This window comes from Coregonus clupeaformis, unplaced genomic scaffold (assembly GCF_020615455.1).
Source record: "Coregonus clupeaformis isolate EN_2021a unplaced genomic scaffold, ASM2061545v1 scaf1418, whole genome shotgun sequence".
NCBI classification, from domain to species: domain Eukaryota; kingdom Metazoa; phylum Chordata; class Actinopteri; order Salmoniformes; family Salmonidae; genus Coregonus; species Coregonus clupeaformis.
Window position 1 is genome coordinate 93739 of NW_025534872.1, and position 27976 is coordinate 121714.

Here is a 27976-nt window from a genome sequence, read left to right on the forward strand (position 1 = left end):
ATCATGACTCAAGTCATTTTTGGTGATCCGTTGGAAGACTTTATTGAAAGACATCATTGCTTTGCTTTGTAAACATGAACATGTGTGTGGAATACAGTATATTAGTTGGTGACAAAAAAATAAATCAAATGAGTAAAGTGTTACAGTACATTTCATCATATTGTGATATGAGTGCAAGTAGCTGCAAAAGCATTCCTCAAACAGCTCTTGTTAGATTGAACAATGTGCATTTAGTACAGTGTAAATTACACAAATGCCAGTGGACCAAAAAGTGACGTGCTATTTCTCCAGAATGTATATACAATTGTGTTACATTCTCAACTGTGTATGCGGTTTCATAGTCTACTTCCAGCATTTCTAACAACCCTACTGTGTCAGTGTGTTGTATTTGTGCCCTAAAAAGTACACCTTTCCTCAGTGTCTAATTCCAAAGGTTGCTAAGGAACATTGTAAACGCTATGTAAATTACAGTGTAGCGGTGTGGTGTAACTGGGAATGCAACGCAAAGTCCATTCAGGCCAATAGGATCAGGTTAATCCTACAGCACCATATTGCGTGTCACTGCTGCCACATGTTGGTTCTCTTGGGCCCTGTCCTGAAACAACTACCCCTACTAGGTGCAGGTGTAAATATAAAATAATTGGATAGGTGTTGTAGCTGCACCTTGCTATCTAATGTAATTTTCACCATATTGCTTAGACCTATCAAATCCTTTCAGAACTACACAAGTGCCTAGGGACTAGAGGGCTAGGGGATGTTTCTGGACAGGGCCTTGGTTACTGTCTGGTCAGTCTGCTGCATCATCCTGGAAGCAGCATAATGACAACCCTGTCATCTCATCCTGGTCACTGTAGCAGTGTGATGAGGACCCTGTCATCCTGCCCCTGCCACAGCATCTCCCCTTCAAAGCTGATCAGGCCTTGTTTTCTGGCCCTCAGCAGGATCCCCACCACCTTGTTGGAGATGTTCACATAGTGCTCAAACAGTTTCCCAAACTCCACCGTCACCACAGGTCTCTCCCCGCCGCCATCGTCCCCACCGCCACGGCTCTCCCCGATGTCCCTGATCGCCTGGCAGAGCTCCTCCACCTCTCGGCTGATGTGGACGTGGGCGTCCCGGCCCCTCTGCTCTGTCAAGGAGCCCTCCAGGGGCCTCCCGTAGCCGTCCTGGTCCCGCTGGAGACCCTGCTGCTGGGCAGTCACACTCATCATTGCCCCCCGGTCGTTACTGAAGGGGTTGTGTTTCTGGTACTCCTGATGCTCGTTGGACCATCTCTGCCAGTTCTCCTTTAACCCTTTCACTGACGCCACACACACTGTCCTGTCATCGTTAAACTCGACAGGTGCATCGTTGTTCTCCATGGTGGTGTCTCAGGTTTCTTGTACGTATTAAGTGATCCGTCCACTTTTAGGCATAGTTCATTTTCTGTGAGTGTAATAAAAGTTTAAATGAACAACTGTTGAGAGCACAATTACATGTCTGTGTAATAGTAGCCTTATTTCTAATTTATAAACACACAACTTAATCCTCAGAAATAGCCTATTTAAATCCTTAATTAAACCCTGAATAAAGTTATGATAAACTATATTAATTACAATAAAGTTATAATAACACGCCATCATCCTACTAATGCTCTGATGAAGGTGAGAGTTCTTCCAGATCAGAGGTGTCATGCCCATTGGGGGCACAGGGGCACGTGCCCCCTCAGATTTGTCCTGTAAAAATTATAAAGATATACAGTACCAGTCAAAAGTTTGGACACACCTACTCATTCAAGAGTTTTTATTTTTTTTAAATTTTACATTGTAGAATAATAGTGAAGATATCAAAACTATGAAATAACACATATGGAATCATGTAGTAACCAAAAAAGTGTTAAACAAATCAAAATAGTAGCCACCCTTTGCCTTGATGACAGCTTTGCACACTCTTGGCATTCTCTCAACCAGCTTCATGAGTTAGTCACCTGGAATGCATTTTAATTAACAGGTGTGCCTTGTAAAAAGTTAATTTGTGGAATTTCTTTCCTTCTTAATGCGTTTGAGCCAATCAGTTGTGTTGTGACAAGGTAGGGGGGTATACAGAAGATAGCCCTATTTGGTAAAAGACCAAGTCCATATTATGGCAAGAACAGCTCAAATAAATAAAGAGAAACGACAGTCCATCATTACTTTAAGACATGAAGGTCAGTCAATACGGAAAATTTCAAGAACTTCAAACATTTCTTCAAGTACAGTCGCAAAAACCATGAAGCGCAATGATGAAACTGGCTCTCATGAGGACCGCCACAGGAAAGGAAGACCCAGAGTTGGCTCTGCTGCAGAGGATAAGTTCATTAGAGTTAACTGCACCTCAGATTGCAGCCCAAATAAATGCTTCACAGAGTTCAAGTAACAGACACATCTCAACATCAACTGTTCAGGCTTTCATGGTCGAATTGCTGCAAAGAAATCACTACTAAAGGACACCAATAAGAAGAAGAGACTTGCTTGGGCCAAGAAACATGAGCAATGGACATTAGACTGGTGGAAATCTGTCCTTTGGTCTGATGAGTCCAAATTGGAGATTTTTGGTTCCAACCGCCGTGTCTTTGTGAGACGCAGAGTAGGTGAACGGATGATCTCCGCTTGTGTGGTTCCCACCTTGAAGCATGGAGGAGGAGGTGTGATGGTGTGGGGGTGCTTTGCTGGTGACACTGTCAGTGATTTATTTAGAATTCAAGGCACACTTAACCAGCATGGCTACCACAGCATTCTGCAGCGATACGCCATCCCATCTGGTTTGCACTTAGTGGGACTATCATTTGTTATGACCTAAAACACACCTCCAGGCTGTGTAAAGGCTATTTGACCAAGGAGAGTGATTTAGTGCTGCATCAGATGACCTGGCCTCCACAATCACCCGACCTCAACCCAATTGATATGGTTTGGGATGAGTTGGACCGCAGAGTGAAGGAAAAGCAGCCAACAAGTGCTCAGCATATGTGGGAACTCCTTCAAGACTGTTGGAAAAGCATTCCAGGTGAAGCTGGTTGAGAGAATGCCAAGAGTGTGCAAAGCTGTCATCAAGGCCAAGGGTGGCTTACTTTGAAGAATCTCAAATATAAAATATATTTTGATTTGTTTAACACTTTTTTGGTTACTACATGATTCCATGTGTTATTTCATAGTTTTGATGTCTTCACTATTATTCTACAATGTAGAAAATAGTAAAAATAAAGAAAAACCCTGTAATGAGTAGGTGTGTCCAAACTTTTGACTGGTACTGTATATTATTTACTTTTTTTGTTAAATCTTTTGTTTTTTATCTGTAAAACTACTAGCCACCTAGCATTGTTATGAAGTTGGCTTTAGCTAGTCCAGATAGATTCCCAATCACCCAACCTCATAACTATCTACCAAGAAGCCATTTCAGGCTATCAATCAAGTTAAGAGTAGCTAGCTTGTCTAACTATCTTCGCTGGCATGCCTGCTGGCAAGGTTGGTAGACTTTAGAAAAGCTAGCAATTACTAAATGTACTGAATAAGACTCACATTCCTTTGAATCTTTTACCTAGATTTTAGCAGAGATGCAGAGAAGCATATTTAGTTCATTTAAAAAATAATAACCACCAGTCAGGAGGATACAGAGAGCTCAAGAGGTATCCTTAGATATGCAGAAAAATAAACATATTTTTTACATAGAATTAAGCATAATGATTATGGCTCTAGATTCCAGGAAAAGCTCCTTCAGGTGTTTGAAAAATGCAAAATTCGCCAACTTCAGGAAGGGGACCCTGCCATCTTCACATACTTTGTGCCCCCTCATATTTTATGATGGCTCTGTTCCAAATTGATTTATAAATGAAAAACATTTAATTAATCTTGCACACAGATTAATTTCACAGTACAAGAAATATAGGAATGCAAAGTGAGCACACATCTGTAAACTGAAAGTGTCATACATACCATAAGGTGACAAGTGTCACTGCTACAATGTCAAAGTCGATGTATAGCTTATTCCGAGATGTTCTTCTGTCTGTGTCGACCCGTTATGAATAGCTGACATTGGTCCTGATATTTGATTTTAGGTACCTTACACTTCTTGTCACGAACACTGATATAGCCTGATGAACATTTGTCTGTTAGCAACATTGTTCCATGCTATGGAACTTTACATTAGAACAGTGCTGAATCAGATACTTTTTCTACCCGCAGTGAAAAACACTGATGGGCATCCAAAGTAGCCAATGACAATGTGGTGATGATGCAACTAGCTAAATGTTGATCCAATCGTTGAGGAGTTGTCAAGTGCACTGTCAGTGAGCGATGTTCTGAAGTAAAGCAGCTTACCTTTGGGATATGTTTGGTTGGTGGATCATTAGCTCTCGCTTCAGTAAAATCATGCACCCGCATTTATGAAGCAGTTATGTAGCAGCTATACAGAATAATAAGCACATAATTATTTGGACGTTAATGACAAAACTAAAACAAACAAATTTTAATTTTGCGTTGCCAAAATAAATAAATTTAATGCACAATCATTGCTGGTAAACTGGTATTTATTTTGAAACAGACAGGAACCACTATTCGCGGGGACGCGGTTTCTAGCCGGATGTATTTTGGGTGGGAACTCGAACATGGCGATCCACTGTAGCAGAACATGCCTACAATATTTGATACATCTGGCCCACGACAATGTTGACTTCAGACTACCGGTATGCATAGACATTATACCAATGTCGTACCTCTCTGTCAAACTGTAAATGTTGTGTTATTTCTCTCCATCTCTAAAGATCTGGGTGTCTCATTATGTCATTTCTCCCCATACATTAGCTTGCTAGGCTAGTACTAGCTGCAAGCTGTCACGTTTGAATTCTATAGAAATGTTCTGATTTTATTTATTGTCCGTCGTAACATTACAGGAGGTTAGGGCGCTGCTGTCCCTCAGGGGCAAACCGTTTGATACAGGTGAAAACTTCAAAGAAAAGGTAAAATAAGTTAGTGTCTATTTTTATTATTAGCCTGATAGCCATACCAATGAAGGCAGGATCTGGCCATTATCAGGTGTCCATGCATAGGCTACTCAACCTAAAATCTGTAATTATTTTCCCCAGTCTCCATTCTGGCGCCTGAATGGCTTGTCAGAGGAAGATGTCAACAGCATCATGGCCAGAACTGTTTGTGCAAAGTAAGTGAGACAGATCAACAGTGGAGTTGCAATGAAAAGTGCTAGAGGGGTACTGCAGCACAGTAAATTGTAATGACCTTTTTGTGGTTATTTGTTTATCACCTAGGTCTGCATTTGAACTGTGGGGTCATGGCAGAACTCACAGTGAACTGAGGACCTCGCTCTTGAAATACCCAACAGAGAACATGGTTTGTGAAAAATTACATTACATCTAAATAGAGGGTAAACTAATCATGTGGAGTATCTAATGTGTGTAACTTTACCCCTCCCAACAGTCACCCTTCCTACAGAAGGACTCAACATACAAAATCAATGTCTACACTTTCAACAAGACTCTAGAGTTTGAAGATAGAATTAAGAAGATAGATGTGAGTATGATACACTTGACTTGGTCCCAGTAATTTGTACTTAAGATTGAACCCAGCAAAGTCGACTTACTCTACCTTTTGTACTGCACTATTGTGTTAAAGGCAGGCACTGCTATGCAGTATGCACCATGACACCTGGACAAGTTACCCTGTGGTCTTCCTCCCCAAGGCAATGGAATATCTCTCCTTTGAGGGAAGGGTCAATCTGAAGAACCCTAAACACATCTTCTGTCTGTTGGAGGACTATGGAACTGACCCTAACAACATCCCAGACGAGCCTCTCTACATCTACTTTGGGAGATGGGTGAGTCAGTGTGTTGTGTGCTCCTTCGTTTCCAAGTCATTATACAAATGAGTAATTACTATAACTCATTAATGTTATTTTCCGCAGTGGTTGTTAACCTTCTTTGGTTCCCAATCACATTTTGATCTGCCCGAAGTATTCCCTCTTGTGAAACTTATCATGAGGCCTATGTCCTTAAGTCTTCCCAAGTCCCCTGTGTATAAGCCAGGTACTAGGTTGAGAATGATAAAGCTAGTCCTATATTTGATCTTGTCTTATCAACTGTATGTTCCTTAGATTGCAGATGGCCAGCGTGAGTTGATTCGCTCTCACAGTGTGAAAAACAGGCACTTCATAGGTAACACCAGTATGGATGCTGGGTTGTCTTTTATCATGGCGAACCACGCCAGGGTCAAAGCTCACGACCTGGTCTACGACCCCTTCGTTGGGACTGGTAAGAGAAAAGTTGCTTTTGGTCTTTGAACTGACACTTGCAGAAATACACTGCGTCTTAGCTGAACCCAAGGCTAGTCTTTGCTTATTGGATATTTTCTCTCTCTCTCAGGTAGCCTCCTGGTTGCATGCTCTCATTTTGGTGCATATGTCTGTGGAACAGATATTGATTACAACACCATCCATGGGATAGGTAAGACTCTAGAAATGGCCTTGTTTATTTTATCTTATTTTGGAACCCAGTTAAATATCTTGTGCGTTGGCAAGTGAGTCAATCCATTTATATGATGAACATTATGTTGATTATGCTCTTTCTATCAATCCATTTATATGATGAACATTATGTTGATTATGCTCTTTCTATCATAATTTAAAATACTGTTGTTTTTTTCTGTGCTCACTTTCATGCTCAAATCCAATTGCATTGTCCGGTAGGCCTAACACTTGATACGTGACATGATTACAACTAGGACCGGGATGATACCAGTATCTCAATATATTTTTTCCATGCCAAAAAATAAAACACGAAGTAGATCAAACTCTTTGGTCCTTTTACACCTGCTGTGTGTAAAATATTGTGTGCTATAGCTTGGAAAATAAATACATGTGACTCTGGATGACAACATAATGTGTCGGTTTCCAACATTTGGGCTGTTTTCCTAATTAAGTTAAATCCGCTTTGTGTTTTGTTTCCTTGCCACGATACTAACGAGTATCGCGATACTGATATCGTCCCGGCCCTAATTACAACCCAGTGCATTGCTATATAATAGTATTTTGGTTTGTTTTTCAGGCAAAGCGAGTCGTAAGAACCAGAAGTGGAGGGGTCCAGATGAGAACATCAGAGCCAACCTGCGTCAGTATGGCTCAGAGAAGCTGTATGTGGACGTCCTGGTGTCTGACGCCTCCAAGCCTATCTGGAGGGACGGAGTGCTCTTTGACGTCATCATCACTGACCGTACATTCTTATCCTAGAGCTCTGTGTTTGGTCCTCCATCCAGTCATTTCTCCTGGACAGTCATGCACGCATGTCCACATTCTTTGGGATTTGTTCAGATTTAAATCTGTTCAAATCTCTTATCTTTCATTTTTGTGTGTGTTTGTTTAATTCTCAGCGCCCTATGGGATTCGGGAGTCAACCAGGAGAACAGGCTCTCAGAAGGACAGTGTAAACAGCGCAAAGCCGTCTGAAGACTAGTACGTCTTCGTATTCCTCTTGAGTCTCAGTGTTGTATATCATGCGTAGTGCTTTGTATATTTTCTCAGTTTTGAAAAATACCTCCTGTAAAACTTGCAAGCAAGCACTAGATACACTAGATATATAAAGTCCTCTCAGATGATGTTAAATCAGTTTATAAAGGCATCTTCACAGCAGTAACAGACTCTTTATCTTTCATCCAGCGTTGGAGACAGCCATGTCCCCGTTTCCATGGCCTACCACCTGAGTGACATCTTCACTGACCTGTTAAACTTCTCAGCTCACCACCTGGTCATCGGGGGGCGGCTAGTGTACTGGCTACCAATCTACAGGCCAGAGTGAGTATTGATGTGTTTGTTTATTTGTCAGGGACCGTTCACAACAACACCAGTATTGCACCAGAGTTATCTACATACAGGTACATGGTTAATATCCATCTGTGGTCCCTGGATACAGCACTTCTTGTTAAAGCTCTATAGTCTGAATTGGTCATATATTCACATCTGTTGGTGTTGAATGTACTGTATCGTCATGGTGTTTACATGGGTTTGAGCTCACAGATGTATTGTCAACACAGTCTCCCTCTTCTCTATGTGTAAACCAAATAGCACTGTCATCAACTATTGTGATGTCGAAGACATGCTTGTTAAGACCTTATTGCACACAGGGTCAACCTCACTAGTCAGCTGTTTTTCCTGCTGATAGACCCTGTTCTTTTTCCCCTTTCCCCTTTTAGAACACTAGAGGGCAACAGTGACACTGGTGATTTAGCCTACACCCTGATGAAGTGTTGATACTGTACTAGATCTGCTTAACGAAGCATTCTAGTTTAGATTAGGGCTTTTCTCCCTGTACTTCTTCCCCTCATAAGCATCATATTCTCCGTCAGGACCAGGTGTTTATTCCCATCAATAAATCCCATTCTCTTTCCCATAAAGTCTTCAGGCCTGGGGTTAGTGGTGTTCTGGTCAGTGTGCAGGTGTCCTGAGGTATATTGTGTATATTGTTCCATACAGCTGGCTTACTGTGTGGACCACAGACAGGATACAGGCCCCCTGGGACTCCAGGCCACTGATTACAGGGCAGGGTCTGAGCATCAGGAAGATGAGACCAGACCACGCACCACAGCCCTGTGATGTTTCTATTACACACCTCCCGCTCACCTCCAGCAGTTCCCACTGACGGTCTGTGACACACACACTGGAGTTCCCCACACTGACTGGCTGAGACAGGGAAAGGGAGAGAGGGCTACAGCCCTTAGCGCTGGTGGTTAAGAGAGAGGGAGAGAGAGAGTGTGTGTGTTTGTGTCTGTGTGCAACTGTGTGCCTCTGTCTGACTGACTGTGTGCCTGTGCTCTGCTCTGCTCCTCACTCCGGGTGTATAACTACCTAGCAGTTCCTGACCCTGTCTCATTCAGGGCAGAGTGCCAAAATAAACCCATGAGGCCAGACATGCTGATTGGCTGACACCGACCAAACACAGCCTGTCTCCAGGTCCTGATCAGGAGGCTGTCTGGTGGCTATTGGGTTTCTGTCACCCGGCTATGGTGACGGGAGGGAGAGAGGGAGAAAGGCCGTGTGCACCCAGGCCGGGTTGGGCTGGGGTCCTGACAGTGTCAGTCAGGAGTCATGACCTCCAGAATGTAAGGACTGGGTCAGAACAAAAATACCTCTGTGTTGGGCCTGAACTCTGACCCTTCCACTCATCTCCACATTCACTGAGCAAAGAATGGGTGTCTTAGAGAAAGAAAATAGATGGAGAGAAAAGGGAAAGTATGCAGTCTGCCACACTACCACTTTGTAACTAGAGAGGTTATGAACAAGATAATTAGGGGATGCTAATAAGACAAGGCATGTGGGTTATTGGTAGAGGTGGGAATTCGGCTGAGAGAATGTTGTTGCACAAATTTGGTTAGTAACACTGTTGAAACATTAACAGTAGATGTCTAAGCTGATTAGATTTAGGTGGCCTAAGTCTGTCCTGAGATATACACGCCTCACAGGTCCTCAAATGGCAGCTTCATTAAATAGTACCCGCAAAACACCAGTCTCAACGTCTACAGTGAAGAGGCGACTCCGGGATGCTGACCTAGGCAGAGTTGCAAAGAAAAAGCCATATCTCAAACTGGGCAATAAAAAGAAAAGATTAAGATGGGCAAAAGAACACAGACACTGGACTTTTTCTTTGCAACTCTGCCTAGGTCAGCATCCCGGAGGCGCCTCTTCACTGTTGGCGTTGAGACTGGTGTTTTGCGTGTACTATTTAATGAAGCTGCCAGTTGAGGACCTGTGAGGCGTCTGTTTCTCAAACTAGACACTCTAATGTATTTGTCCTCTTGCTCAGTTGTGCACCGGGGCCTCCCACTCCTCTTTCTATTCTGTTTAGAGCCAGTTTGCGCTGTTCTGTGCAGGGAGTAGTACACAGCGTTGTACAAGATCTTCAGTTTCTTGGCAATTTCTCGCATGGAATAGCCTTCATTTCTCAGAACAAGAATAGACTGATGAGTTTCAGAAGAAAGTTATTTGTTTCTGTCCATTTTGAGCCTGTAATTGAACCCACAATTGCTGATGCTCCAGATACTCAACTAGTCTCAAGAAGGCCAGTTGTATTGCTTCTTTAATCAGCACAACAGTTTTCAGCTGTGCTAACATAATTGCAAAAGGGTTTTCTAATGATCAATTAGCCTTTTAAAATGATAAACTTGGATTAGCAAACACAACGTGCCATTGGAACACAGGACTGATGGTTGCTGATAATGGGCCTCTGTACGCCTATGTAGATATTCCATTAAAAATCAGCCATTTCCAGCTACAATTGCCATTTACAACATTAACAATGTCTACACTGTATTTCTGATCAATTTGATGTTATTTTAATGGGAAAAAATGGCTTTTCTTTTCGAAAACAAAGACATTTCTAAGTGACCCCAAACTTTTCAATGGTAGTATGTGTATATGTATATATATATGTATATATATCTATCTCAGCAAAAAAAGAAACATAATCTCACTGTCAACTGCGTTTATTTTCAGCAAACTTAACATGTAAATATTTGTATGAACATAACAAGATTCAACAACTGAGACATAAACTGAACAAGTTCCACAGACATGTGACTAACAGATTTGAATAATGTGTCCCTGAACAAAGGTGGGGTCAAAATCAAAAGTAACAGTCAGTATCTGGTGTGGCCACCAGCTGCATTAAGTACTGCAGTGCATCTCCTCCTCATGGACTGCACCAGATTTGCCAGTTCTTGATGTGAGATGTTATCCCACTCTTCCACCAAGGCACCTGCAAGTTCCCGGACATTTCTGGGGGGAATGGCCCTAGCCCTCACCCTCCGATCCAACAGGTCCCAGACGTGCTCAATGAGATTGAGATCCGGGCTCTTCGCTGGCCATGGCAGAACACTGACATTCCTGTCTTGCAGGAAATCATGCACAGAACGAGCAGTATGGCTGGTGGCATTGTCATGCTGGAGGATGAGCCTGCAGGAAGGGTTCCACATGAGGGAGGAGGATGTATTTCCTGTAATGCACAGCTTTGAGATTGCCTGCAATGACAACAAGCTCAGTCCGATGATGCTGTGACACACCGCCCCAGACCATGACGGACCGTCCACCTCCAAATAGATCCCGCTCCAGAGTACAGGCCTCGGTGTAACGCTCATTCCTTCGACCATAAACGCGAATCCGACCATCACACCTGGTGAGACAAAACCGCGACTCGTCAGTGAAGAGCACTTTTTGCCAGTCCTGTCTGGTCCAGCGACGGTGGGTTTGTGCCCATAGGCGACGTTGTTGCCGGTGATGTCTGGTGAGGACCTGCCTTACAACAGGCCTACAAGCCCTCAGTCCAGCCTCTCTCAGCCAATTGCGGACAGTTTGAGCACTGATGGAGGGATTGTGCATTCCTGGTGTAACTCTGGCAGTTGTTGCAATCCTGTACTTGTCCCACAGGTGTGATGTTCAGATGTACCGATCCTGTGCAGGTGTTGTTACACGTGGTCTGCCACTGCGAGGACGATCAGCTGTCCGTCCTGTCTCCCTGTTGCGCTGTCTTAGGTGTCTCACAGTACGGACATTGCAAATGATTGCCCTGGCCACATATGCAGTCCTCATGCCTCCTTGCAGCATGCCTAAGGCACGTTCACGCAAATGAGCAGGGACCCTGGGCATCTTTCTTTTGGTGTTTTTCTGAGTCATTAGAATTGCCTCTTTAGTGTCCTAAGTTTTCATAACTGTGACCTTAATTGCCTACCGTCTGTAAACTGTTAGTGTCTTAACGACCATTCCACAGGTGCATGTTCATTAATTGTTTATGGTTCATTGAACAAGCATGGGAAACAGTGTTTTAAAGTTATTTGGATTTACACAAATTATCTTTGAAAGACACGGTCCTGAAAAAGGGACGTTTCTTTTTTTTGCTGAGTGAGGGAAAAAAGTATTTTATCCCCTGCTGATTTTGTACGTTTGCCCACTGACAAAGACATGATCAGTCTATAATTCTAATGGTAGGTTTATTTGAACAGTGAGAGACAGAATAACAACAAAAAAATCCTGAAAAACGCATGTCAGAAATGTTATAAATTGATTTGCATTTTAATGAGGGAAATAAGTATTTGACCCCTCTGCAAAACATGACTTTGGACTTGGTGGCAAAACCCTTGTTGAAAATCACAGAGGTCAGACGTTTCTTGTAGTTGGCCACCAGGTTTGCACACATCTCAGGAGGGATTTTGTTCCACTCCTCTTTGCAGATCTTCTCCAAGTCATTAAGGTTTCGAGGCTGAGGTTTGGCAACTCGAACCTTCAGCTCCCTCCACAGATTTTCTATGGGATTAAGGTCTGGAGACTGGCTAGGCCACTCCAGGACCTTAATGTGCTTCTTCTTGAGCCACTCCTTTGTTGCCTTGGCCATGTGTTTTGGGTCATTGTCATGCTGGAATACCCATCCACGACCCATTTTCAATGCCCTAGCTGTGGGAAGGAGGTTCTCACCCAAGATTTGACGATACATTGCCCCGTCCATCGTCCCTTTGATGCGGGGAAGTTGTCCTGTCCCCTTAGCAGAAAAACACCCCCAAAGCATAATGTTTCCACCTCCATGTTTGACGGTGGGAAATGGTGTTCTTGGGGTCATAGGCAGCATTCCTCCTCCTCCAAACACGGAGAGTTGAGTTGATGCCAAATAGCTCGATTTTGGTCTCATCTGACCACAACACTTTCATTCAGATGTTCATTGGCAAACGTCAGACGGGCATGTTTATGTGCTTTCTTGAGCAGGGGGACCTTGCGGGCGCTGCAGGATTTCAGTCCTTCACGGCGTAGTGTGTTACCAATTGTTTTCTTGGTGACTATGGTCCCAGCTGCCTTGAGATCATTGACAAGATCCTCCCGTGTAGTTCTGGGCTGATTCCTCACCGTTCTCATGATCATTGCAACTCCACGAGGTGAGATCTTGCATGGAGCCCCAGGCCGAGGGAGATTGACAGTTATTTTGTGTTTCTTCCATTTGCGAATAATCGCACCAACTGTTGTCACCTTCTCACCAAGCTGCTTGGCGATGGTCTTGTAGCCCATTCCAGCCTTGTGTAGGTCTACAATCTTGTTCCTGACATCCTTGTAGAGCTGTTTGGTCTTGGCCATGGTGGAGAGTTTGGAATCTGATTGATTGATTGCTTCTGTGGCCAGGTGTCTTTTATACAGGTAACAAGCTGAGATTAGGAGCACTCCCTTGGAGCCAGAAATCTTTCTGATTTAGAGAGGGTCAAATACTTATTTCCCTCACTGTATATATACTACCAGTCAAAAGTTTGGACACACCTACTTATTCAATGGTTATTCTTAATTGTTTCTATTTTTTACATTGTAGAATAATAGTGAAAACTATGAAATAACACATATGGAATCATGTAGTAACCAGAGATTCTTCAAATAGCCACCCTTTGCCTTGATGACAGCTGTGCACACTCTTGGCATTCTCTAAACCAGCTTCATGAGGTAGTCACCTGGAAAGCATTTCAATTAACAGGTGTTCTTATTTCTTTCCTTCTTAATGTGTTTGAGCCAATCAGTTGTGTTGTGACAAGGTAAGGGGGGTATACAGAAGATAGCCCTATTTGGTAAAAGACCAAGTCCATATTATGGCAAGAAAATAAGCAAAGAGAAACGACAGTCCATCATTACTTTAAGACATGAAGGTCAGTCAATACGGAACATTTCAAGAACTTTTAAAGTTTCTTCAAGTGCAGTCACAAAAACCATCAAGCGCTATGATGAAACTGGCTCTCATGAGGACCGCCACAGGAATGGAAGACCCAGAGTTATCTCTGCTGCAGAAGATAAGTTCATTAGAGTTACCAGCCTCAGAAATTGCAGCCCAAATAAATGGTTCACAGGGTTCAAGTAACAGACACATCTCAACATCAACTGTTCAGAGGATACAGTGTGAATCAGGCCTTCATGGTCAAGTTGCTGCAAAGAAACCACTACTAAAGGACACCAATAAGAAGAAAATACTTGCTTGGGCCAAGAAACACGAGCAATGGACATTAGACAGGTGGAAATTTGTCCTTTGGTCTGGAGTCCAAATTTGAGAATTTTGGTTCCAACCGCCATGTCTTTGTGAGACATGGAGTGTGTGAACGGATTATCTCCGCATATGTATTTCCCACCATAAAGCATGGAGGAGGTGGTGTTATGGTGTGGGGGTGCTTTGCTGGTGACACTGTCTGTGATTTTATTTAGAATTCAAGGCACACTTAACCAGCATGGCTACCACAGCATTCTGCAGCGATACGCCATCCCATCTGGTTTGGGCTTAGTGGGACTATCATTTGTTTTTCAACAGGACAATGACCCAACACACCTCCAGGGTGTATAAGGTCTATTTTACCAAGAAGGAAAGTGATGGAGTGCTGCATCAGATTACCTGGCCTCCACAATCCCCCGACCTCAACCCAATTGAGATGGTTTGGGATGAGTCGGACCGCAGAGTGAAGGAAAAGCAGCCAATAAGTGCTCAGCATATGTGGGAACTCCTTCAAGACTGTTGGAAAAGCATTCAAGGTGAAGCTGGTTGAGAGAATGCCAAGAGTGTGCAAACCTGTCATCAAGGCAAAGGGTGGCTATTTGAAGAATCTCAAATAAAAAATATATTTTGATTTGTTTAACACTTTTTTTGGTTACTACATGATTCCATATGCGTTATCTGGACCCTTTCTTTCTAAAACTAGCCGCCGAAATTGTCGCAACCCCTATTACTAGTCTGTTCAACCTCTCTTTCATAACGTCTGAGATCCCCAGAGATTGGAAAGCTGCCGCGGTCATCCCCCTCTTCAAAGGGGGTGACACTCTAGATCCAAACTGCTACAGACCTATATCCATCCTGCCCTGCCTTTCGAAAGTATTTGAAAGCCAAGTTAACAAACAGATCACCGACCATTTCGAATACCACCGTACCTTCTCCGCTATGCAATCCGGTTTCCGAGCTGGTCATGGGTGCACTTCAGCCACACTCAAGGTCCTAAACGATATTATAACCGCGATTGATAATAGACAGTACTGTGCAGCTGTCTTCATCGACCTGGCCAAGGCTTTCGACTCTGTCAACCACCGCATTCTTATTGGCAGACTAAATAGCCTTGGTTTCTCAAATGACTGCCTCGCCTGGTTCACCAACTACTTCTCAGATAGAGTTCAGTGTGTCAAATCGGAGGGCCTGTTGTCTGGACCTATGGCAGTCTCTATGGGGGTGCCACAGGGTTCAATTATTGGGCCGACACTTTTCTCCGTGTATATCAATGATGTCGCTCTTGCTGCTGGTGACTCTCAGATCCACCTCTACGCAGACGACACCATTTTGTATACATCTGGCCCTTCATTGGACACTGTGTTAACAAACCTCCAAACGAGCTTCAATGCCATACAACACTCCTTCAGTAGCCTCCAACTGCTCTTAAACACTAGTAAAACTAAATGCATGCTTTTCAATCGAACGCTGCTGGCACCCGCCCACCCGACTAGAATCACCACTCTGACGGGTCTGACCTAGAGTATGTGGACAACTACAAATACCTAGGTGTCTGGTTAGACTGTAAACTCTCCTTCCAGACTCACATTAAGAATCTCCAATCCAAAGTTAAATCTAGAATCGGCTTCCTATTTCGCAACAAAGCCTCCTTCACTCATGCTGCCAAACATGCCCTCGTAAAACGGACTATCCTACCGATCCTTGACTTCGGCGATGTCATTTACAAAATAGCCTCCAACACTCTACTCAGCAAACTGGATGTAGTCTATCACAGTGCCATCCGTTTTGTCTCCAAAGCCCCATACACTACCCACCACTGTGACCTGTACGCTCTTGTTGGCTGGTCCTCACTACATGTTCGGTCGTCAAACCCACTGGCTCCAGGCCATCTATAAATCACTGCTAGGCAAATCCCCGCCTTATCTTAGCTCATTGGTCACCATAGCAGCACCCACCCGTAGTCTGCGCTCCAGCAGGTATATCTCACTGGTCATTCCCAAAGCCAACACCTCCTTTGGCCGCCATTGCTTCCAGTTCTCTGCTGCCAATGACTGGAACGAATTGCAAAAATCTCTGAAGCTGGAGACTCTTATCTCCCTCACTAACTTTAAGCATCAGTTGTCAGAGCACCTTACCGATCACTGCACCTGTACACAGCCCATCTGAAATTAGCCCACCCAACTACCTCATCCCTATATTGTTATTTATTTTGCTCTTTTGCACCCCAGTATCTCTATTTGCACATAATCTCTTGCACATCTAGCATTCCAGTGTTAATACTATTGTAATTATTTTGCACTATAGCCTATTTATTGCTTTACCTCCATAACTTGCTACATTTGCACCACTGTATATATATTTTCTGTTGTATTTTTGACTTTATGTTTTTTTACCCCATATGTAACTCTGTGTTGTTTTTATCGCACTGCTTTGCTTTATCTTGGCCAGGTCGCAGTTGTAAATGAGAACTTGTTCTCAACTGGCTTACCTGGTTAAATAAAGGTGAAATAAATAAAATAAAAAAATAAAATAAAAAATTTGATAGTTTTCTACTTCACTATTATTCTACAATGTAAAAAAATAAAGAAAAACCCTTGAATTAGTAGGTGTGTCCAAACTTTTGACTGGTAGTGTGTATGTATGTGTGTGTGTATATATATATATACACTGTTACTGCGGTGGACCTGTGAGATAGAACAGGGTGACTAAATGGTCCAAGGGGACAGGACTGTGTAGCAACATGCTTGTTTGTAAACACTGGTGTCACAAAGGGGGGTTGCAGTGCAGCTGCTGTAGGAAAAAACGATTTGTTGTGCTGTTTTGGGCTGGGGTCGGAACAGACGTTGGCCGATACCGGGTCCCCTAACACTGGTCACAGGCCTGGGCGATGAGGTCCCCCATGCCAATTAAAACATTTCCGCCGTCGTCATGACGAGCACCACCTTGCACCATGCCTCAGCTGCCTTTCAGTGTTTCAATTAACTATGTGGCTTCTCAAGCTCATTAGTCTCTCTCTCTCTCTGTCTTTCTTTCTTCCTCCCGCCCGTGATGCTGTGTTTATTTTTGAACTAGTGTGTGGTCGGTTGTTTATGTTTGAACTAGTGTGTGGTCGGTTGTTTATGTTTGAACTAGTGTGTGGTCGGTTGTTTATGTTTGAACTAGTGTGTGGTCGGTTGTTTATGTTTGAACTAGTGTGTGGTCGGTTGTTTATGTTTGAACTAGTGTGTGGTCGGTTGTTTATGTTTGAACTAGTGTGTGGTCGGTTGCCATTTCCTCTCTGCTGCAGTGCCTTGGCAGGAAACAGACCCATTATCTCTGAGGCTAAAGCATAGAGATAGATAGAGGACTCATCTTTATATCTGTGCTATTATAGCATCTGTGACAGAATGGGCGGCACCATTGAGGCTACAACCCATAGGAATCCCCACCGAGTTGACTACTTTAAAATGGAGGAAGCATGGTGGAAGCCCTCAATGGCGCTGCCCATGCTAAAACGGCCTTTTGGTTTCTATCATTTCTATGGCCTAAAGTCATCAGCCAGACAGCACTAATGAAGCAGAGTGCAAAGCTAACCGGAAGCTGATGTGGTTTGAACCCCCATGGTGGGTTTAAGGGATCATCGACTTCCTTTAGTCTACAACACTCATGCTGCTGCCTGACTGAGAGACAGGTCCTTGTGCTTAATGCTGGTGTTTATCTGACCTACAGTATACCATCAGGACTCTACAGTGCGACCATTTTACTCGCATATGCGCCTAAATATTTTGCTGTGCGACCTGTATTTTTTTATTAGGAGCCCCAGAGCACCTAGAAAAACGTCACCCAGATGATAATTGTAGCAATCATTACTTCACTGTGCGGCAGCCCCTGAGTGCCATGGAGAAGACACTGAGCGCAGAATCATGACCGTCATGCTTGCACCATTACTACAAAGAAAACGACTTGTTACGTCAAATATATTTCATTGTGCTCCTAAATTTCTTTGTGTGCTCCTACATTTTTCAACTTAGGCGCACATGTGCTCCTTGTAATTAAAGGTCAGCGTTGAGCCCTGACCAGGAAATAAAGGTGGAAGACATGGGCTGGTCTACTGCGCCTCAGCCTTTTGGGCTTAAATGACCTTACCCCCAGTCTGCCTGCGTATCACATGAGGTTGGTGGCACCTTAATTGGGGAGGACGGGCTTGTGGTAATGGCTGGAGCAGAATTATTTGAATCGTATCAAATACATCAAACACATGGTTTCCATGTATTTGATGCCATTCCATTTGCTCCGTTCCGGGCATTATTATGAGCCGTCCAACCCTCAGCAGCCTCCTGTGTTGCTTATGTAACATCTGCACAGAGGTTTCAACTCTATATTTGTCTGAGAGGATGGAAAAAGCTGTATTGAAAGTGAAAGGCCCAGCCCCACCCGTCTTCAAATGAAACGGCCAATGTGGCAGGTCCAGCTACTCAGTAATAAGAGGTGATTGGCAGGTAGAATTAACGCCGACTTTGGTCATGGTGCTGACCGAAGTGCACGCACACACACACCACAACACATTAGAGGCTTGTATTTCACAGTGGCCATGGCAACCCAGGAGACGAACAGTAGGGTGAAAATCTGGCCCAACGTCAGTGTGGTGCTTGTAGGAGAAAGTGCTACATATGCAAACAAACACTCTCGTAATCTACCTGTACTCATAATAACGGCTACACTGCAGTCATCCATTTAGTTGCTTACTGTTAGAATTGCAGGTCCTGATCGTAATCTCTCAGAACCAGCTATTCTGTAAACACTGGCGAGAATCTCACAACATTAGGAACCACCCGTGTCCTTGGTTCTCCTGTTTGACGTCAATACTATTCATAATAATAATGTGATTAATACATGCTACTGAACGCAAGTGCCTGGAGAATACAGGCCTGTAGTGTGTGTGTGTGTGTCAGCTCTGTGACCAAAGCGAGGCCTAGTGGACTTTTTAGAGATCCATCACTCCACTCCATCCAATAAATTGAACAGAGTCATCATTATCATCAGATGGGCTTCACTTACGTCCTTCCCTCTGTCTAGTGCATATAAATGAACTAAACCAAACATTTGCTGTGTTACATTCTACCGCCCATGAAGTGTTAACTAAGGTATAGTGTAATGTGTTACATTCTACCGCCCATGAAGTGTTAACTAAGGTATAGTGTAATGTGCTACAGTCTACCGCCCATGAAGTGTTAACTAAGGTATAGTGTAATGTGTTACATTCTACTGCCCATAATGGGTTAACTAAGGTATAGTGTAATGTGCTACAGTCTACCACCCATAAAGGGTTAACTAAGGTATAGTGTAATGTGTTACAGTCTACCACCCATAAACGGTTAACTAAGATATAGTGTAATGTGTTACAGTCTACCACCCATAAAGGGTTAGCTAAGGTATAGTGCATGGCCTTTGTACTTATTCATAAAATTAATAAAGTCCCCTTGATATGGAGTTTCCTCCGGTTCTCATACATTTGTTTTGCATTTCCATTTCCATTCCCTGCACCACACTCACACCCAGCAGCATCCACTAGTCACAAACAAAATAAGAATACACTTCAATAAAACTTTGCTCTACTGACTAACATCAGTAACCTAACCAGACTATCATATCATATGGAGCAGTACGTCCTTACTCTACTGAGGCTTTGCTTACAGTTGCTTTCTCTGAGCAGGCCCTGATATCCTAATGCCAAGGGCACATCTTATCTTTAACTTGAACCAAAACACCAGATGTGCTCTGGAGGGAGATGCTACAAGCTATTTAGGTCAGAGGCATTGTGCTGTTTTATTTGTTTGTTTTTTAAGCTACTTTTGCTGCTTGCTTGAGTGATTTGAAATGTCAGGGAGTTCCATGCTATCATGGCTACATACAGTTTATTACTGTGCGTTGCCTTGAATTCATTTTGGCTTAAGGGACTATGAAGAGACCTTTAGTTGTATGCCTTGTGGAATATGAATGTCTGTCAGAGCTGTATGTTAGTTGATTGAATAGACAGTTTGTCTGGATCACTTCTAATTTTTTTCCCAATCTCCCCAGCAAACGGGGCATCCTAAGGATGTCCAGGGGACCATGACACAACCTCCAGACATTCCCGAGAATGTCCTAAGGACTCATTGTAGTTTGCAGGGTCTCCTCTACATTGAGCCAGGAAAAGTCAACATACATTTTGTTGACATTAGCTCTCTTGGAACATTGCAGGGCAGCTGTAGCTATACAATGTCTTTTATCTTTAGCACCTGACCACATTACCGGGCAGTAGTCAAGATAGGATAAAACTAGAGCCTGTAGGACTTGTTTGGTCAGTTGTGGTGTTAAGAATGCTGAGCATCTCCTTATCACAGACAGGCCTCTCCCCATCTTGACAACAATTGAATCAATATGCCTTGACCATGACAATGTCTATCTGGCCTACAGTATACCATGCAATAAAGGTAGGTGGGCTAATCTACTGCACCTCAGTTTATAGGGCTTAAATGGCGTCTAACCTGACCCCCAATCTGCCTGCCTATGTAACATCTGCACAGAGGTTTCAACTCTATATTTGTCTGAGAAGATGGGAAAAAGCTGTATTGAACGTGAAAGGCCCAGCCCCACCCCTACCCGTCTTTAAATGAAACGGCCCATGTGGCAGGTCCAGCTACCCAGTAATCAGAAGTGATTGGGGCTAGAATGAACGCCTCGCTTTGATCACAGTGCACACACACACACACACACACACTAGGCACTTGCGTTCAGTAGCATGTATTAATCACATTATTATTATGAATAGTATTGACGTCAAACGGGAGAACCAAGGACACGGATGGTTTCTAATGTTGTGAGATTCTCGCTAGTGTTTACAGAACAACTGGTTCTGAGAGATTACGATCAGGACCTGCAGTTGTAACAGTAAGCAACCGTAACAAAATGGATGACTGCAGTGTAGCCATATGAGTACATGTTGTATGGATTGCTAAGGCATAAGAATATGAAAGTGTGTATTCTTAATTGATGTAGTTCTGTACCTGTCGATTAATGTTATGTATTATGTCATTTGATGTCGTTCTGTCCTTCAGCTGTAACGGTCTATTAATGTCATGTGTTGTGTCTATTAATGTCATGTGACCCCAGGAAGAGTAGCTACAGCCTTTGTTCTAGCTAATGGGGATCCTAATAAATACAGTACCTTGCCCTGGACAGCTTTAGCTGAGATGCTTGGCCGACATGTGCACGCGCGCACACACACACACACACACACACAGAGCTCTCCTGACAAGACTACATTTTCCCGATATCTTTAATCTAGTTCACCTTTTTCACAGTGGCTTTTATCCACTTCAGTCAGATCATGACATGGTCAGTAAAGGCCTGGAGCTGAGAGAGAGCACGCTTAGAGTTGAGAGCGGGAAAGAGGATAGAGTGAGTGAGTGAGAGGGAAGGAGAGAGCTGATCTGGGTTGTTTAACAGAGAGAGAGCTGACCTGGCCTGGATGTAGTGTAGTTTTGAGGGGATTACATGGAGGCTAAGCCTGGTCTACTCTGCAGGTGAGTGTATGATGAGATGCAGATATTGTGGTTTGGAGGATGATTTGGACCCATCAACCCTTTAGACTTATTGGTTCATGCTGTACAGTACAAGACTAGCTGTTTGAAAATGTCCTCAACCATGATGATTCACCAGTAGTGTGTTTGTGTGTCGTGACTCGTGTATGTGTGTGTTTGTAGGTACTGTGACGAGATGGTGCCCCTGAACCCCTGTCTCAGACTGGTCAGTAACTGTGAACAGACCCTTTCCAGCCACACCTCCAGACGTCTCATCACCATGGAGAAGATCAAGGAACCAGAGGTGGGTGTCTGTCTGTCCTTCCATCTGTGTGTGTGTGTATGCTTTTCCTTTTGTACTTGTCTACCCTGTGTGTGTGCATCTGGTCTGTGTGTGTGAATCTGGTCTGTGTGTGTGCATCTGGTCTGTGTGTGTGCATCTGGTCTGTGTGTCTGTGCTGTTATGAGCATGTGTATGCATTTGAGTGGAATGTCACCAATTTTGAAAAGGTAGATGGATCCCTTTGTGAATATGATTGCATATACCATATAATTGTTGCTCTGGTGTGCTTACTATTAATTACATACATGTATGTACAGAGTAAAGTACCCGTGTGTGCCACTGAATATGTTTGTGCCGTGTTTGTATGTACGAGCATGCACATATGTGTACTATGAGTGTTGTCTGTGTGTGTTCTTTAAACGTACACGCGCAATATGACACAGTTACAGTTAAAGGGGATGTCGATGGTGCTTCCCTCGAGGTCTGCAGTAAACCTCAGCATCTGGCTATGATTGGCTTGTTTTATATACTGCACTTAAATGACTTAATCACACATTTTATGGAAAATAACCCATCTTTGGATTTGACAACCTCTTCACTTCCAAACCCCAAATTGTTCCCATAAAGGCAAGCCCTGCGCCAATCACTGCGTGTACACATACACTCACACACACACACACACACACACACACACTGGCATCTGTCTCTGACTCCCAGTGCCCCAAACCTGGAACATATATCTCATAGCATGCTACTATATATAGATAAACAGTTCCTTCAGAAAGTATTCATACCACTTGACTTATTACAGCCTGAATTCAAAATGGATTAAATAGATTTTTCTTCTCAACCATCTACAGAAATATCTAATTTACATAAGTATTCACACCTGTTTGCAATGACACTCCAAATTGAGCTCAGGTGCATCCAATTTCCTTTGATCATCCTTGAAATGTCACTACAACCTGTGGCCAATTAAATTGTTTGGACATGATTTAGAAAGAAACACACCTGTTTATATAAGGTCCCACAGTTGACGGTGCATGTTAGAGCAGAAACTATACCATATAGTCCAAGGAACTGTCCGTAGATCTCCGAGATGAGGCATATACCTGGGGAAGGGTATAAAACTATTTCTAGAGTGTTGAAAGTTTCCAAGAGCACAGTGGTCTCCATCATTGGGAAATTGAAAAAATATGGAACTACCCAGACTCTGCCTAGAGCTGGCCGTCTGACCAAACTGAGCAACCGGGCAAGAAATACCTTGGTCAGGGAGGTGACCAAGAACCCAATGACTACTCTGACCGAACTACAGAGTTCCTTGGCTAAGATGGCAGAACATGCCAGAAGGACAACAGTCTCTACAGCACTTTAACAAGCTGGTCTTTATGGGAGAGTGGCCAGATGGAAGCCACTTCTGAGAAAATGGCACATGACCGCACGCCTGGAGTTTGCAAAAAGGCACGTGAAATACTGAGCGCATAAGGCAAAAGATTCAGTGGTCTGATGAGACAAGAATTGAACTCTTTGGCCTGAATGCAAAGCGCTATGTCTGGAGAAAACCAGGCACAGCTCATCACCCGTCTAACACCACCCCTACCATGCTATGGGGATGCTTTTCAGCGGCAGGGACTGTGAGACAGGTAAGGATAGAGGGAACAATGAATGGTGCCAAATACAGGCAAATCCTTGATGAAAACATGCAAATGTGCAAACGACCTTAAACTGGGGCGAAGATGTACGTTCCAACAGGACAGTGACCCCAAGCATACAGCTAAAGCAATGCTTCAGAACAAGTCCTTGAGTGGCCCAGCCAAATCCCAGACTTGAATCCCATTGAAAATCTGTGGAAAGACACATCTAACTTAACAGAGCTTGAGAAAATCTTCAACAAAGAAAATCCCCAAATCCAAATGTGTAAAGCTGATGCAGACATACCCAAGACGACTCAAAGCTGCAATCGCCGCCAAAGGTGCTTCTACAAAGTATTGACTCAGGGGTGTGAATGATTATGTAAATGAGATATTTCTGTATTTCATTTTCAATAAATTAGCAACATTTTCTAAAAACATGTTTTCACTTTGTCATTATGGGGTATTGTGTGTATGATGGGTCAGAAAAATAAATCCGTCTGTAACACAACAAAATGTGGAATAAGTCAAGGGGTATGAATACTTTCTGAAGGTGCTGTATACAGTGGGGTCTGAAATTATTGACACCCTTGATAAAGATGAGCAATAATGACTGTATAAAATAAATTATTCAAATACTGAGCTATATTGTATGCAAAAAAATTAAATAAAGGAAATTATATTATTTTATACTAGTGCATGCAATTGCTGAGAGAAATAGATTTTGTTTAACAAGTTAGAGGATCAAAGATCATACCCCAAATACATGCTAACCTCCCATTATATTAGTAATGGTGAGAGGTTAGCATGTCTTGGGGGTATGGTCTTTGACCCTCTAACTTTCTCACTCATCATTATTCACAATTCATTCAGGATTATCCGTAATCATGGTAGCATCCACATTGTTGTAGAAGTGTTTAGAAACATATTCTATTCTTATTTACAATAAGTGACTCTAAAAAGACACAATATATTATTTACTATTCATTTCTATTGTGCACAAAATAATCTGAAAAAACCAAAACTAACTGCAAATGCATCTAACAAGTTTGTAGAGTATTTGAATTATTTATTTTATACAGTCATTATTTTTTATCAAGGGTGTCAATTTCGGACCCCACTGTTTATCACATTTCCATAGTCTCCTCCTGGCAGGCTGTATCCAGCAGTGCTGCTCAACCCAGTCTTTTCAAAGGCTTCTGCTTCAGAGGCTGAAGTGGTAAGAATCAAATCAAGATCTCCCCGTCCTCCATATGTTGTGATTTGATCTTGGCTCAAATTTCAGTCTAAAACTGAAATGGCTATTTATGCAATCAGAGGTAAGGATTCGGAGTAGCTAGAAAGCTAGAGAATGTAAGCTACCATTAATATTGAGATCAAATCAATGTTTATTGGTCGCATACACAGTTTAGCAGATGTTATAGCGGGTGCATCGAAATGCTTATGTTACTAGCGCCTAACAATTCAGTACAATGTCAAACAAGTACACAAATAATTAAAATGTACATGCTGTTTCTCTCTCAGGCTGATACAGAGAGACTCATCCATGCTTTTATTACAAGCAGGTTTGACTACTGTAATGCTCCTCTGACCAGACGAAGAGCACACATTACACCGGTTTTAAATTCTCTGTACTGGCTGCCTGTGAGTTTTAGAATAAATACTAAGATTATTCTATTGGTTCTTAAATCAATTCATGATTGTGCACCCCAATTCATGTCAGACATGCTTTTTAGTTATGTACCCAGTAGGTCCCTCAGGTCCTCTGGCGCTGGCCTTTTAACTGTCCCAAAGCTTAGGACCAAGACTATGCCCCCAGCCTCTGGAATAGCCTGCCAGAGCAACCCAAATAGCACTGTAACAGTGATCCAAATGTAATCTATATGTATATACACCGGAACAATTTACACAAGATGTACTAAGAATGATATGTACAACAGTAGATATATTAGTGAGCTATGTCAATAATCCAGGATTTTAATAAATATGCTGTGTGTATAAACAGAGTAACTAAATACAAAGTACAGTAGTATAATTATTAGAATGAGCTATGTCAGGAATACAGTATTTTAAATACTCAGTGTGAAATGGGAAGTGTTCAATGTCTATGACATGGGACAGCAGCGTTGGGTGTGTGTGAGAGTTTGCTGTGTCAGTTTGTGTGAATTTAACTGCTTCCATTCAAACGTGATGGTTGTTTTTAACTCATACCACAGAGCACTTTGAAGTTATTAAGTTAGTTGATGTGCTTTCCTATTCTGTGTTGAATGGTTTGGTGTATGGTAGTGTTGGGAAATGTTCAGACTTGAGACAGGTGTGTGAGCTCTCGGCCTATCAATGCCTACCAGGTAGAAAAGATAACCTGGAAAACTTTGACCCTCTGTGGTTATTGAATAGCCCTGCTCTATGGTACCTAAGGAAGTATTAGGAGCTTCATATCTGGGGATGCTCTAAAGCTCTTGGATGTGGTGGAGACTGAAGGAAACCATCTCTAGGTCCAGGACAGGTTGCCTGGCAGCGGTAACCAGGGCCGACAGAGAGAGGTGGTGTTGACGAATGTCAGGCCGGCGGTGGAGTCATCCCTTCTAGCTCTCTGCATCCCGACACCTCGTTACTCCTCATCCCTCTCTCCATCCCTCCCGCTCCATCCAACTGTCCGTCCGCCCCGACACTTTCTTGCCTGCTGGCCTGCCAAACACTGCCTAACTAGCTGGCCAAAGCCCCAACCCAGGAAAATATGATGAACTTAACACTCTGTTAACGTTTATTATTGTTACACTGAGCTTGTGATGGCAAGGAGGTATACAAGGTGATAATTTTATCCTGTGGTTGTTTGGTTAGTTTAATGGGATACCTGGCAGAGGTCTGATATCATCTGGTTTCTTTCTTCCTTCGCCTGTGTTCAAAGGCATTTTTATTACGTTTACTTAACCGATGTTGCAGGTGAATTGGTTCCACTTTGTGAAGGCAAACCCTCACACTATTTTCTCGCAAATTTAAGAGGTATAATTGTGCTAAGAAAACTTTCTGTCGTTGGTATATGGAGCTGAATTGTCTTTTCTCTCTCTGTAGGAGACCGATGCGCTGGCCCACCTGTCAGACCCTCACTTTAGCCCGTACCAAGGCCACAACGCCTTCAGGGAAAAGTACTTCAGCGGCATCAGCAAGAGGACATTGACAGGAAAGGAGGAGACCAACAAGATGGCCGCCAACGGTGGGGAGTGATGTAAGGATCACAGGAAGGCCCAATCCCAAATGGACCCCTAAGCCAGTATGCAATTGTGGAGAGGATTTGACAGGTGCAATCAATATGGTAGTAACTCCACCTTGTTTGATAGGCTAGGTGGAAGTTTCACCATATTGCATATGCAAATCAAATCCTCACAGATCTGCACAAGTGCATTAGGTGAAGGTTCTAGGGGTACATTTGGGATTGGGCCGATACCTGCCTATGGTTTACAATGGACTCCATGGGGACATAGGGCTCCTTGTTTTAAATGTCTCATTTTCTATTCAAATATGTTTTTTTTATTGTTTGATGTTTATTGCCCTTTGTGTAATGAGTGTGAATTGTGAACGAATAAACACCATATTCAAAGATGTTTTATTTATTTATTGGATGCAGGAGATCGAAGGGCTCTCAATGTTCTACATCTTTCTGTGTTATTTTTAGTCTTATCCCAGCAACCACATTATCAGATTTTATTCAAGAGGGCCCTAAGTGTCCAGAGAAAACTGGCAGCTGTATCCATGTACCAGAGTGCATTTAGATACGTTTGGCAGTATCCCTGCAAGATTCCAGATGAGACAAGGGACGAACTTGTTTCACACAAGTCATTTCTCAAGCTTTTATATCCAGACATTATAAGAAACTAACGGTTCCTTATTGTGAAGACACTCAGAATAACAGTTTCTGAAGTGCTAGCCATGGTTCGTTTGTTGTTTTGCCATCACTGGCAGAATCTGGGACCTGCTCAACTGTGTTCTTTTGGTGAAGGTGTTGTTTATCTAGCTCTGAGAAGTGATGCCATCATCTTGGCCACCCTGCATGGTCCAAACCTCAGGGGTGTTGTGTGAAGTGATGTTTGTGTGACTGAAGGAAATAACTTTAGTGGAGGGGGTGGTGGTGGGGTGGGGGGGGCGTGCTTTTGAGGACTGTGGGTACGTCCTATACTGTATAGTGCTCTACTTTTGACCAGAGCCCTATGGGCGTCTATATAGGAAATAGGATGCCATTTGGGACGCAGCCTGTGTCATACCAGTCTACCTTCGACAATATGGATAGAGTGAGAAGCAACCTAACTGTCTGTAGTTTCTGTCAGAAATCTAGACTCCGTCACAGCTGAAAAAGGGAGGAATAGCTTTAGATTAGGTTAATTTTACCTAGCCTCAGCGATCAGGCTGGTTCCACCAGGCTAATTTGTCAAATCTGATTGACCTCTTTCAAAGGGTTAAGCAACCATCAAAACATGGTAATGAAAAGTCATGGAATTTTTAAATGGTGTTTTCCAGG

General features: G+C 43.1%; 2 protein-coding genes across 4 annotated transcripts; one reads left to right on the plus strand and one right to left on the minus strand.

Annotated features, from left to right (window-relative positions):
- Positions 1-70: 70 nt before the first annotated feature.
- LOC121559778 (actin-binding Rho-activating protein-like) lies at positions 71-4437 on the minus strand. Of its 2 annotated transcripts, none has more exons than XM_041872870.1 (2): positions 4332-4437; positions 71-1425 (listed from the first exon to the last, which is right to left on the minus strand). In XM_041872870.1, exon 2 carries the CDS (start codon positions 1359-1361, stop codon positions 846-848), a length of 516 nt encoding a protein of 171 aa, XP_041728804.1. In that variant the 5' UTR covers positions 1362-1425; positions 4332-4437; the 3' UTR covers positions 71-845. The 2 variants fall into 2 exon arrangements, with proteins under 2 accessions (XP_041728804.1, XP_041728803.1); XM_041872869.2 differs by lacking the exon at positions 4332-4437 and adding an exon at positions 3948-4181.
- Positions 4438-4585: 148 nt separating this feature from the next.
- On the plus strand, positions 4586-27064 carry LOC121559774 (tRNA (guanine(10)-N2)-methyltransferase homolog). 2 transcript variants are annotated; one of them, XM_041872864.2, is made up of 13 exons: positions 4586-4696; positions 4904-4969; positions 5096-5169; positions 5276-5357; positions 5445-5537; positions 5707-5841; positions 6118-6274; positions 6386-6466; positions 7067-7231; positions 7389-7470; positions 7675-7809; positions 21733-21853; positions 26536-27064. In XM_041872864.2, exons 1-13 carry the CDS (start codon positions 4619-4621, stop codon positions 26686-26688), a joined length of 1422 nt encoding a protein of 473 aa, XP_041728798.1. In that variant the 5' UTR covers positions 4586-4618; the 3' UTR covers positions 26689-27064. The 2 variants fall into 2 exon arrangements, with proteins under 2 accessions (XP_041728798.1, XP_041728799.1); XM_041872865.2 differs by lacking the exons at positions 4586-4696; positions 4904-4969; positions 5096-5169; positions 5276-5357 and having other exon boundaries at positions 5471-5537; positions 5640-5841.
- The last annotated feature ends 912 nt before the right edge of the window (positions 27065-27976 follow it).